Below are 12371 nucleotides of genomic sequence, written 5' to 3' on the forward strand. Positions count from 1 at the left end.
CACGTCTCTTCAAAAAGTGAACATTAACATAGCAGAAGGCCACTTACATTTGCATATATGTTATACTATATATATTTATAAATCTATTTTTATTCATTGGTTACGTGAGTTTTAAGAAATCGTTTTCCTACCTTCTGACCCCGCCGTTACGACCAGGTAGAGAACCAAAGCAACAGCAACAGATTTGCCATCCATTGCTGTGCAGAAGTTTTCTTCTTGACAGGCGTCCTGCCCTGGTGCCCTTTCGCCTCGGGTTTTATACTGGGAAGGTGCACTCCCAGCAGCTGAAGTGCTGAACAAGGGCGCTCCAGCACAGCATGGGGGCTCTGTACACACCGCTTTCCTAATACCTGAGAGTGTTGCGTAAGAAATCCAGATCTCTGCAGAGGCCGTTCAGTGGCACTTCAGAATTCCCTAAATTGCTTCTGCTGCTGTACATTTGTAATTATTTCTTTGAATTGTGATTATTATCCATCGCTTTCTGTTTGCACTTCTTCATGGGATATTACTTTTAAGCAGCAATGCTGAGCTTGCACTTGGAAATCAATACAGTATTACCATGCATCCTCCCAGCCCAAAATAAAGAGATTTTCCCCCCCCATCTCTGTACGTAGAATTTCTGTTCAGCTCTTGGCATTGCGTTTAAGTGCCTCGTGCAAAAACTGTTACACAACATAATTACGGGAACTTTTCATCCCAGTCTTTTGGACCATATTTTGACTCTAATAGAGTTATTTAGCCAGTGTCTTCTGAAGGCAAGACATACGTAGTTTCTAGTGTTCTCTGAAAGGAATTTGTCTTTGTCAGTTTGGTTAACGGGATTTAGATGCTTAATTGTGCACTGAAAAGCTTCTCTGCTCATCGAACAGGAAATGATGAGCTTAAAATGACCGATGCATTGTCACCTAAGTCACTTAAGCTCTTCAGAAAATTTCGTTTGTTCAGACTACGAAAAGAGAAAGTATGTGACAATACGAGTTGTAATATCACCTGATTAAAATAAGCACTTAGAAGTTACTTGTTTTTCTTTCTAACTTCACGTGTCTAGAATAATCACAGGTGTTTAACACATGTCGTAAGTGAAATCTCTCGAGTCTCAAGGAAAGAAACTGGACCAAATGGTGATCTGATAAAATATGTTGTGCATGTGAATTCCATTACTTTACTGAAATTAAGAAAGCAATTGGGTTTTGAAAAGAAGGAGCCCGCCAAATGGGAGCGTTGGTATTATATGTAGGGGAGATGGCAGTTTGTCCTGGACGTGCATAATCTCTGGCCTTGCTCTTGGGGAGCAGGGCGCCACTTTGGATATGTTAGCTAAGATTGTTGACTAGTTCATAACAGGTTTAATTGTTAAGTGTCTCAGCATAGAAATATTTTGCCAGAAGAATTAGTAATTTCACGGAGTCCAAGTTCAGCTTTGGAGAGACGATGTCAGCAAAGCAGAACCAACATGGAAGAACAGTCCATGTTTGCCCAAAGTAGTCATCAAGTCAGAAGAGCTGCAGTGCTTCTCTTAGCAGAATCTGAGAGCACTGAAACACGTTTTTGGAAGCGTGAAGATTGTTGTTGGGCTCCTAAGCAAGGTGTCTTGTGAGTGAGTGCACGCGGGACAGAGATGCAGTATTTTATCATTCCTAGCCAGCCTCTGAATCATGTCTCACCAGTGAGCGATAACCTCTGGAGAAAGGAGGGCTGTGGTTCGGGCGCTGTGCAGATGCCCTGCCTGGGGTCCTGGGAGCGCAGCCATTGCTGACGTTTTGGACAGAAGGATTTATGAGAAGAGCCCTTCCTTGGCTGTGATTCAGCTCCCAGTACCTTGACTGGTATTTTGCTGGTGACAAAGGTTGCACGCTTACTGTAAGTATCTGTATAGCACTCAAACTGTTGCCAGTCTTTTAGGGTACCCACGTATTTCTGTGGGCTCGCATTCAACGTGGTTCTTCCCCACCTCTGCCCATTCTCAGCTGATATTTCTGACATGCTCACTTCCACATTTGACGACCGAAAGAAGCCAGCTTGAAAAAATTGCTCAGAAAACAGGAAGGCCGAGTTTTGTAAGACAAGTCTGAACAAAACCTGTCTCCTTGAGAAACTTTGTCTCCTTTAGGTTCTGAGGATGAGGTCTGGCAGGCTGTGGGAAAGGGGCAGAGATGGGGATAGGGAGCAACCGGTGGTTGGAATAGTTGTCATCTTGCATAAGAGCTTCCTCAAACAGCACCAGAAACTCCCTTTTTCCCTTGCACCATGAGGAAACATGAGCTGTTTGTGCAGAATATGGAGTGGCTCCTTAAGGGAAAAGACGAAAAAAAAAAAAAAAAACAAATATCAAAACATTTGCTCAACTTTGGCATTTTCCCAAGCTTTTGCTGCTCACGTTCCAGCCATTTCTCGGTAAGTTGCTGTGTCACGGGCAGATGTGTGGCTGTACAATGGGGGCTCTATTTCTTAGGAGTTCTCCTCGCTGGAAGTAGGGAGGATGCTCAGTGGCTTCCCTAATGTTTATCAGGTTTCCCTGCTTATTTAAGTTAATGAAAACCTTTGTTCGGTGCCAGATCCTCAGCTGACATGCTGTCTGAGCACCACCACTTCTATGGCCTCGGAAGTTCTGTGACTAACCAGTGTTTGTTCATTGCTTTCGATCTGTGAATTTTATGACCCAGACCTCCGAAAACATTGAGTCTGGTAAGAAAAGAAGAAGAAAGGAGGTAATTTTTATAATTCTTCCTATTGGAACCATCTGCAGCCACAAGAGGCACGAGTTGGCCCTTGTAATTAGCTGCCCTGCGCAGCTCAGCCACCGCCTGCCTTTCTGAGAAGCCAGTACGTGATACAAAATGAAAGAAAAGGCATCCTCTTTTTCTGTTGTGTATTTCAATGAGGAAATTAATAATACACAATATTGAAGTGAAAATATTTCAACAAGCATTTATTAGGTACATAAATATTTTCCATAAATAAATAAATAAACGTTGCAGACCAACTGCATTCTTACACAAAATTATTATGCAAAAGTAAATAAATAAAAATAAATATACAAATAAATAAAAAGCTTTTTTCTAACCGAAAGATGGCATTAAAATACATGTTTATAGCTTCACAACACTAATTCACAAGAAATAGTATCTCAAAAATGGTGGCAGAAAAACTGCTGTCTCAGAATTTTGGCTTCCTAATTTTGCAAGCTCTCCGCTTCCAGTCGGTAGCCCGCTGTGAGTGCAGCGACCTAGGTACAGCTGATGCTGCCTGTCCATGCTTTCCCAGGGAGAAGGAGTCACTGGTCTTTTCCTAAACTTATAGCAAAAAGGGAAGGTGTCATTTAGTGAAAGCTCTGTGAGAGTGCGCTGCGCTGATCCGGCTGTGTTTAGCAAAAACGACTCCAGAATTGTCTCCACCTCCTTTCAGAAGCCGTTTTTTCTGCCTGCTTTTTCTGGTGTCAGTGGTTTCTCTCCTACATAATGAGACCTTTTTAAAAGACCTAAAGTACTGTTGTCAACTACCTACAAAAGCAGGGAAGCCACGCTCTCTGGCTGCTGTCAGAAGTGTGAATGTAGGAGGCGGGAGGAGGTGAGCTGCCAGAAGCTGGATGAGCGTCTCTCCCGTTTTTGCCTTCCTGGAAGAGTGAGGACAGTTTCCTTCTTTGTCTTAGGACGCTGTCTCAGGTTTGGCGTTTGCCCTAGAAAGTAAGAAAATGGTAAAGGAGACAATTAGAACTTGTCCGTGGAACAGGTATCACTCCCAGGAATCAGATGAAACCCACCCCTAAGGGTTTGTGCTCCTGTGTCCAAGCCCCTTAAAAGCTGTTACTGAACCTAAGGGACACTGGTGCGTTGTGACCTTTTCGCAAGGACTCGGTGACTGTGGGCTTCCATAGTTTGATGCTTCACTTGATGCCTCTTGGGCCTGATTTTTCTCCCCCTCATCTAAATGCCTTTGATTTTGGAAAACCAATTGTTGCTTTCTACCGTTGCAAGCAAGAGAAAAGCAGTCGGTTAATGCCTGGGTTTCCCGAGCACTTGAGCTGCAGGTTATCGATATGCTTGTGCCTTGCGGAAGATGGAACACGCTCGAACACTCACGTGGGGTGTGTGGCACAGTAAGGGACTGAACCTCATGCTATAATTAAAGCTCAAAGCAATCACGGTGTTTCTCCCAGGTAGTGAACACAAACGGTAGTCACTGCCTGAGGAGACAGTGGGTTTGGACGCTTTGTGCGGTGCGTGTTTGCTAGCTCATTTAAGAGACAGTTAATTGATAAGCCGTGCTCATGGAGAACAAATGACTCACTTGTCCAGAATTGCCTTGATGATCAGCTTCACCCAGGGAGCGGTGGGCTCCAGGCACACCTCTCTGCCGTCCCTCAGGGTAGCTCTGCACCCAGAAACAAAGAAGGGGAAAGGTCTACTTAGTGAATTCCAAGGCAATTTCCCTTTTCTCTCATAACATCATTCTAGGCGCACACTTACATAGTCTCCTTTACTTTAAGCCATATCAGTTGAGGCTCTAGCCTAACATAAAGGTGGGTTTTTTTAATTATTTCATATCTTCTCCTATCTGTTTGAACACATTAAATCGTTTGCAGGACTCTCTCTTTTCAAAATTGTTTCTTCCCCCCCCCCCCCCCCCTCCCCCCCCCCCCAGCTTGCTTTGTATTTGCAATAGCACTTAACTGAAGGGCTAAATCTTCCCTTCTTGATTCAGAAACTGTATTGCCCAATCCATAGGAATTTTGTTACAGTAAGAGTTCTGGAATTGTGACCAGATGATATGATTTTTATGCTAATGGTAGTTTTTTCATGAACTTAAGTAGAATTGTGATCATATTTTTGACCTAGGCATTAAAATTCACATTTTGGTCACTTGCTCAGCATGGCTCCGCGAGTTTAATTCTCTTCTCATATGCTGGGGGAATTCAGAGTTTTAGAAAGTGATTTGCTGTCTGATGGCTGGGGCTTTAGCTTGAAATATTGCATGGGGTGTTTAAAAAGTAGAGATTGGCAAAAACAACACGCAGCTTATAACACGTAGCCTACTGTTTGGAAGAGCAATGAGCGCTGCTGTTCTGCACGTTGGGTAGCCGCCCCTGCTGGCTTCTTACATCTTGCAGAGAACACTTACATCATCCTTAATGTAAAATCTGTTTCCTTCTTGTTAAGTAACCGGGAGGATTTTGCAAAAGCACTTACATGACTTCAACGTTCTTGCAGTGAGGTCCACTGGGGGTGAGGTTCACGTTCTGAATGAACTTGGGATGGATGAACTTGGAATGGGTGCTTACGCACTGGCACCGGAGTTCAATGGCTGAGCGTGGCAGGGCCTCACCTGTAAAACAAGACAGAAAAAAAAAAAGGTGGGCTGTTTCACTGTTTCCACAGGAAGCACAACATGTTCTTTCTGCTTACGGGACGAGAAGAGTTATTATGCTGCACTTGTAAGACAGCATAGTAGCTTCCCTATCAGCATTTACGCTGGCAGTTAGTTAGGAGAACTTTAGGAAGGATTTCTTTACCTTTTGTTCCAACCGCTGAGATGAGGAGAAGAGTCAGGAGAGCAGCCCCAGCCATGCCAGTCATGATGCAAGAGTGTTTGTTCCTTGTGTCGCCTGGACTCGGTTCCGTGGTGAGGTGAGCTCCCGCAGCCCCAAGGGTGGCCAGTGCCTGTGCTGCGGGACCTGCCGTGTTTTATACTGCCCTGCCCTCCCTCCGCACCCCGGCATCACGGGTGGGTCACACCGGTGGAAACTCCGAACTGGTGAGATGCTACTGTGAAATGAGTCATAGGTGAGCGGGTAAGCCCCTTTCCCTAGATGACCACGAAATTGCTTTTCATTAACAGGAAATGCTTTATTAATTAAAGAAATATTAAAACATAGGATATGTGCAAAATTGCCCTGTACTTAGCGTTGTGGGATCTATAGGGGTTTTGTAGTACTCCCTTTCTTGTGATTATTTTCTTCTGTACCTTCCTGCTTTTGCTGTTATTATTATATTACTCTCTGTAAATTTCCACTTCTGCTGGAAGGCATTTGATCAGTGACTTTTCATCTTTTCATTTCAAGACATGATAGAAGCAGAAGCTAATACTTTGTAAAAATGATAGGTTCTAGAACTGAATTTTAATTAGCCCCCCTTGCCATTATATGCAATTACATTTTAAAAAATCTCTTTATATGCTGAGATAACTTCTGCAGAAATACTTACAGTACCTTTTGCTATGTTAGAACCTAGCAGCACAGGAATAAGCAACAGAATCTAGACTGACTTTGTCATACTGTTGAGAACATATGGAATATATTATTATGAAATGATGAATTGCTTTGCCTAATCAGGTGGATTTTTTTTTTTTTTTGGAGGATGGCTGCTTCTTCTGAAGCCAAAACTTCTTAACTGTTTGCTGCTTCGAATTCGGGCAGAGGCAAATTCTAATAGCTGCTGCAGGATTCTGCTTCTGAAATAAATTGAGGCACTTGAGCAAATTTAAATTTGACCCTGTAAAGAGAAGATTTCTTCAGATTATGGTAGAATTGAAGGAAAAGTGAAGATGGGATCATGAAGGAGCGCTATTCAGATAAAGTCAGAGATGAACAACCATTTTTATTAACAATAGAAAATGATACTAAAACACAGGTGGGCTTTTTGGGGGGTTAAACGTTGAGGAATCCTGTTGCTGTTCTTCTGCCAGGTAGTGGAGGCAGTCAAAGGATCAAAGCATAGGACCAGATAGGAATGAATAGAGGTTTATTGTTCTCTGACTCATCATGAAGGACACAGAGAGTTATGTATGCCAGACTGAAATTCACTTAATATCACCGTATATGTCAGTTTCTGTAGTTTTACATCATTAAGTTTATAAATAGTCTTAGAGGATGTGTTCTGAATTGTAGCATAATAGGATGTGTAGATATGGAATTAAGTGCCTAATTTTCCCATAAATTTTCAGCTTGCCGTGAACATAGGTGGATTAGCTAACGTGAGCACATAAGCACTTAATTACAGCCCTTGTGTGGCCAACCAGAGGTTTGCCCAGTGAGTATCCTCTCTTCAGCCGTGGCCGTCAGCAGATGTCTAGGAATGTGTAAGAACAGATCAAGTGTGTTTGAGACTTATCCCGTAGTCTCCCACTCCGAGCCTGGTTTCATTTGATGCCTCCTGATTCTTTTATGGGAAAACAAGAGTTAGATACTGATCCTTATCCCTCATCTCCATCTCCTTCATAATTCCCTAGACCTTTGTCACATCTCCAGGGGGTCTCTTTTTACAAAGTGTTGTCGTGTTGCCTGATAGCAGCACAGACTGGGCTGTTCGTTCCTATCTCTGGACTTTTTATTTCCCCCAACCCACTATTCCCATGCACAGAAAACTGCTTACAGGAATGCAAATTGGAGTGTCAGTGGAAATGTCTTCTGGCCTGCATACAAGGAGAAAATGGAAGGTTAAATTGCACTGCCGGAGGAGTGTAGACCTCTTTTCTAAATAAACCCAAGAAACTGTTATTTGTCTTTAATTTAATTAATGATTTTCATTAACACAAAGATAAAATTATTGTTTCTGTACTGTGTATGTAATGAAGGTGTTATTCTTTGTCTTCTTTGCGTAAAACGCACTGCCTGTTGTGTTTTAAGGAAGCGGTTTTTCTGCTTTCTTGATCCAGACAGATAAGATGTTTGTGGCCCTTGTACGTTACTACTCCAGTATGAAAAAAGTCCTGAAGTGTCTTACAGCTATCATATATGACGTCATAATTACAGTATAACAAATCTTGATACAGAGCAACAGGAACAACTGAGTAGTGTTCTGGAGCCCGTGTTTTGACCTGCAATTTAGGAGGTAGCGTGCGGAAGACTTGGCCTGCAAAAAACCCACAGTCAACAAAGATAAAATTCCTTTTGTGGTTACAGAGAGAAGTCAGAAAAGATGAACCATAAATGAAAAGATCACATGTTTTATTGTAAGCTCTTGTGATTTGGACAAAATTGAGGAGCCGCTGTTTCAATTTATTTACGAGGACCTAGTTTTAGAGACGTGAGGCAGGTGAATTAAAAGCTGCTGAATTTCTAATGGATACAGTCTCTGACTGAAGAGAGTAGTTCCCAAGCCTTAAATGTGAGTGTTGGAAACAATATCTGGTACCCACCAGCTGAATAAACACTGCTTTTGTCATAAGGGTCATAAATACCATTACTGAGAAGCTTCAATTTTCTTGGCATAAGAGTGCCCTAACACCTACCAAGTGATAAGATTTCTGAGCAACGATGGGCTTATCAGCAATATATGACACACGGGAATGCAGACCATCCCGTGTCCAGCTTTTGACATTGATGTGTGGTACACAAGTCCCTGTCCAAATCACGTGGCAAACTGGTATGTGCTAGATTAGTTCAAATCGATGTGTAGGTGCTACCGCAGGCATAAAATTCGCTAATTCCACTAAGCGAGGCTTCTGCATCAGTTATGCTATGGCATAGCAAAGGGCAAGAGAGGGCTTGAGGTACCCGCATGAAAAAATTGGAGTTTCTCAAATAATTTTCCATATGCTTCTCCCCAACTTTCCCTGACTTGTGAGTGACCCTGAACTTTACATTTCCTTATCGTCCCGTGAGCAGTTGGGGATTTTTTTCCCCTGGGGAACCCCTGGCCCTGATCTGTCCTCATCTCCCTCAACAATTGGTCAGCGGTATCTTTAGAAATGCTGCCTCATGCCTGGAATTTTAGATCCAAACATGTAAAAGATCATTTAGAAATAGCTGAGTGGCTGACTCAGTGACTGTGACAACTGTTGGGATTTTTTTTTTTAAGAATATTAGGTTCAGCAGGAAAGGGTAGTCCTGCTTGAGCTGTAGATTGCCTTCAGGCAAATTCTTCCTCTTACTCTCTTATACTTCTGTGACTCTGTATGCAAAATCTATGCGTATTTTTGATCTGCCATTGGAAGATAACTCATCTTCTTTGCGTCTTTGTCTGGCAGTCTGGGACTTTAGTGTCATCTGTATTTTGGCGGTGAGACAGTGTCTGCTGTGAACCTTACCTGAGGCAACTCGACTGACCTGAGAGGGCCAAACAGACAACTTGCTTACACTTACAAATGCCATAAGTAGATGTCTTTTCTCCCTACCTATTTCTTCATTAGATAGCAACAAAACCCCCAAGATTTTAAGTTTCCCAACTGTCACACTAAATGATTTTCGTATGAAAGGTATGGACTAAATGGCTGTAAATAGAAATGCAGCCATGAGATACGTGTTTAGTTACCGATCTTCCTGACCAGCTTCAGCAGTGTCTGGGTCAGCCCTCTACAAACATGTTTGCTCTCTTTTGTTTAGCTAATATGCGATTCTGAAAGCCTAACTCGTTTCGAGGAGCCCTCCTTCTCAGGAAGGGCTCACTGAAATCCATGTGGTTGTCCCTGCCCCTCTAACTGAAGCTGTTCATGCTTGATATTTACCACCATTAACAAGACTGGAAATAGCATTCGTGTGTCCCTAGAAGTGCTGGACACGAAGCGTCCATTCTTTGCTGGGCAGGTGTTACAAAGGTCACCGTGCGAATGCTTTAACAAAGGAGTATCAATTAGTCATAAGGTTGCAAAAGTCTTCTGAGAACCAGGATGAGAGCCTGAGCTCTGCTGTACCGCAGTGCTACTTCCTCACAGCGCAGGAGGTGATGATCCCTATTCCTGTATTTTCCGTGCGGCCCGTGATTCTTGCTGCAGAGAAGTACAGTTGCAACACCTATGCTGGTGAATATGTTTTTCCACCTCCACTGCTGATGAAAGTTCTGGTTTAGAGGCAGGAGAAGCACCTTCGAGCTTTGTCTCGAGGGGACGTTGCACTTGGATCTCCGTGCAGCACAAGCAAGCGCGCCAGCACTGCACAATTCCGTAACAGGTCTAAACCCATCGCTATCACTTCTTTCTCTCTCTTCTGATTTTTCTGTTAGCTGGCTTAATTTCCCTCGGTTCATCTTGCTAGCTCTTCTGGATCCTAGTCCTATGCAGTTAGTACTCCACCTCTGCGGCTGGACTTGTAAAATTGCTTAACGGTGATCTTGAGCATTGCTTCAGCAAAGGCCCTGAGCCCCCAGCAGAACATTTGTGGTTGACTCAGAACTTTATTCACAGTTTTCAGCACTTTGAAGGAATCCAAAATTGCAGTCCTTCCTTTCCATGCCCTTTGGCCGACTAACAGTACAATCAAAAGCCATTTACTGATGGGGTTTGATGGAAAATGTCTGCCTTTGTGTATTCCTGGGGTTTCCCCTTGTATGTAGTAACTGCATAGGAAGTTAAGTCACCTCCGTAAAGGGAAGTAGTATTGGGGGGGAAAAAAAAAAAAGGAGAAAAGAAAGAAAACGGACAGGATGTGGCCTGAAGCATGATCAGGATGTTCATGCTATGGACATGCAGCAACTTTTTAAAGAAAAAGTGACCGCTTTGGTTTAATTGCAGGAGTTGCATTTTTAAGGAAAAAAAAACAACTTTGCAGTAGGATTACTCAGGGACTTTCCAGTCTTTCAGCTGGTATCACCATGTGTTGTCTTTCATATTAAATAAATACCTTTTTTCATTAATCATCGTAAGTAACTGAAAACCAATTACAACACATGAACCAAAGAGTTACTCTAACAAATATTTTATTCAACGTGGCAAGGCCAAGGCTTCCAGCACTGAGCAGGAACAGTAGCTGAGAATAAGGAGAGGATTGGAGCAGATCCGTAGCGCTGGCTCACATTCCCTCCCTTCTCTCTCGCCTCCCCTTTGCAAGTTTCTGTCCCCTCAGCTGTGCCAATACTAGAAGTTTTCTAGGTAGCCTTTGTCTACTCGAGGGAGGAGGATAAAATAAAGACAGATTTTCCAAAGCTATTTTATTTGCAAAAGCCTATTGCAAAGCAAAGCAGAATTAACAACCCAGTGCTATATGGGTATTGCAATTCTAATCATCCACCTACTGGTGTAAATCAGGAGTAAATGAAAATCAGTGGAGTCACGCTTCGGCGCTGGATCTACATCTGAGGAGGACAAGGTCCTGAACTCAGAGGCAGTGAGATGATGCAAAGCACAACAGCTACTAGGAGACAGAGGAGGATGCATTGGCCTCAAATTACTGTGTGTAAATCTTCAAGGCATTTTTTATTTCCGAAATTTCGGCTGCATGGAGGAAGAATGAGTTTGAACCGGAGAGAGAGAGAGGGGTTATGTGTATGCTTCTTGCCTGCACGTAAGAGAATGAAGGGTGAAGACAGAAGAACTTGGATTGGAAGGGAACTGCAGTCTGCGTTTATCCACGAGGGCCCGTCCCCACTGGGAGGGACGCTGCCTCCTCATCGTTGAGCAGACGCTATGTACGTTACAGCACATGAAACCAAGACAGAGCGTTTAGCTCCTTAACCAAAGACCTCTGACACTGGAGCTGAGGGAGAATGCTTCTGAGTAATTGCCAAACCAGAGGCCGAAATAGAACAACCACGTCCTAAGGAACCTGCTTCTTGTGCAGTCCTGCTGGTCAGACACAGCAGAAACATTAGCTGACTCCAAGCAGGTAACTGTTTCCTGGGAATTCATTCCTGCTGGTTTATTTACAGGTTAAATATTTGCCCTGCTGACTGCATGGCATCGATTTTTGCAGATTAACAATTTGTGTTTGTTCTGCTCTGTGGTATGTTGATTTTGAATATTTGCTGTGGAAGAGATTGGTTTCCCCTGTTAGTAGGTACAAATAAGGATTTGCTTTGCAGTTGCTCCTGGGTATTCCGCTTCCTCCTGCAGTTTTTACGGATGCTGGGCAGAAGTCAGGAAAGTCAGCTGAGATGGGAACAGACCCCAGGTCCTGTCTCTTCCCACCCAGTCCTGCTCCTTAAGAAAAAGAGAACAAAGGCAGCATCTCCAGCATACGCTTTTTCTGGTTGGTAACGCTCTGCTGGAACATAATGGTTTTCAGGGGAACCAAACTGATTTTTCTTGTCACTGGCTTTCCCTTTTCTTGCCTTCATGTTGTAATTCTGTTCCTATATCAAACTGAAAACCCCAGGGAATAATTTACATTATTCTGACTTCCTGGCAACTCCTGCTGCGGAGAACTTCCTTTCACTCCAATGGATTTTGTAACACTGGTAAAAAGTCAGCAGCAGGTCAAACAGATGCTTTAGGTATGACCTGTTTTGCCTTCTCCCACTCCTCACAGATATGGAACAGCAAACCAGAATACTTGTGTAACACAGAGAGTTTGTGAATTCGCACCTTATTTTTTTCCACGCACGCACAAGTAGCTCTCTAGATTTTTAGAGGCCCAGTGATAAGAAGATAGAATTCGTATTTTTTAAGCCTCCACGGATTCTAGGAGCAGTATTATAGCACTTTCGGAAAGCAACTCTATTTGT

The 12371-nt window shown here is 43.2% G+C and overlaps 1 protein-coding gene across 1 annotated transcript; it reads right to left on the reverse strand.

Annotated features, from left to right (window-relative positions):
• Positions 1-3645: 3645 nt before the first annotated feature.
• LOC309671483 (interleukin-8-like) lies at positions 3646-5573 on the reverse strand (the record flags this gene model as incomplete). Its single annotated transcript, XM_082482728.1, has 4 exons — positions 3646-3676; positions 4288-4371; positions 5187-5322; positions 5510-5573. The coding sequence occupies 4 exons, from the start codon at positions 5571-5573 to the stop codon at positions 3646-3648; spliced, it is 315 nt and encodes a 104-aa protein (XP_082338854.1).
• Between the last annotated feature and the right edge of the window lie 6798 nt (positions 5574-12371).

This window comes from Vanellus vanellus, assembly GCF_965231255.1.
Source record: "Vanellus vanellus genome assembly, chromosome: 4".
Classification (NCBI taxonomy): Eukaryota; Metazoa; Chordata; class Aves; order Charadriiformes; family Charadriidae; genus Vanellus; species Vanellus vanellus.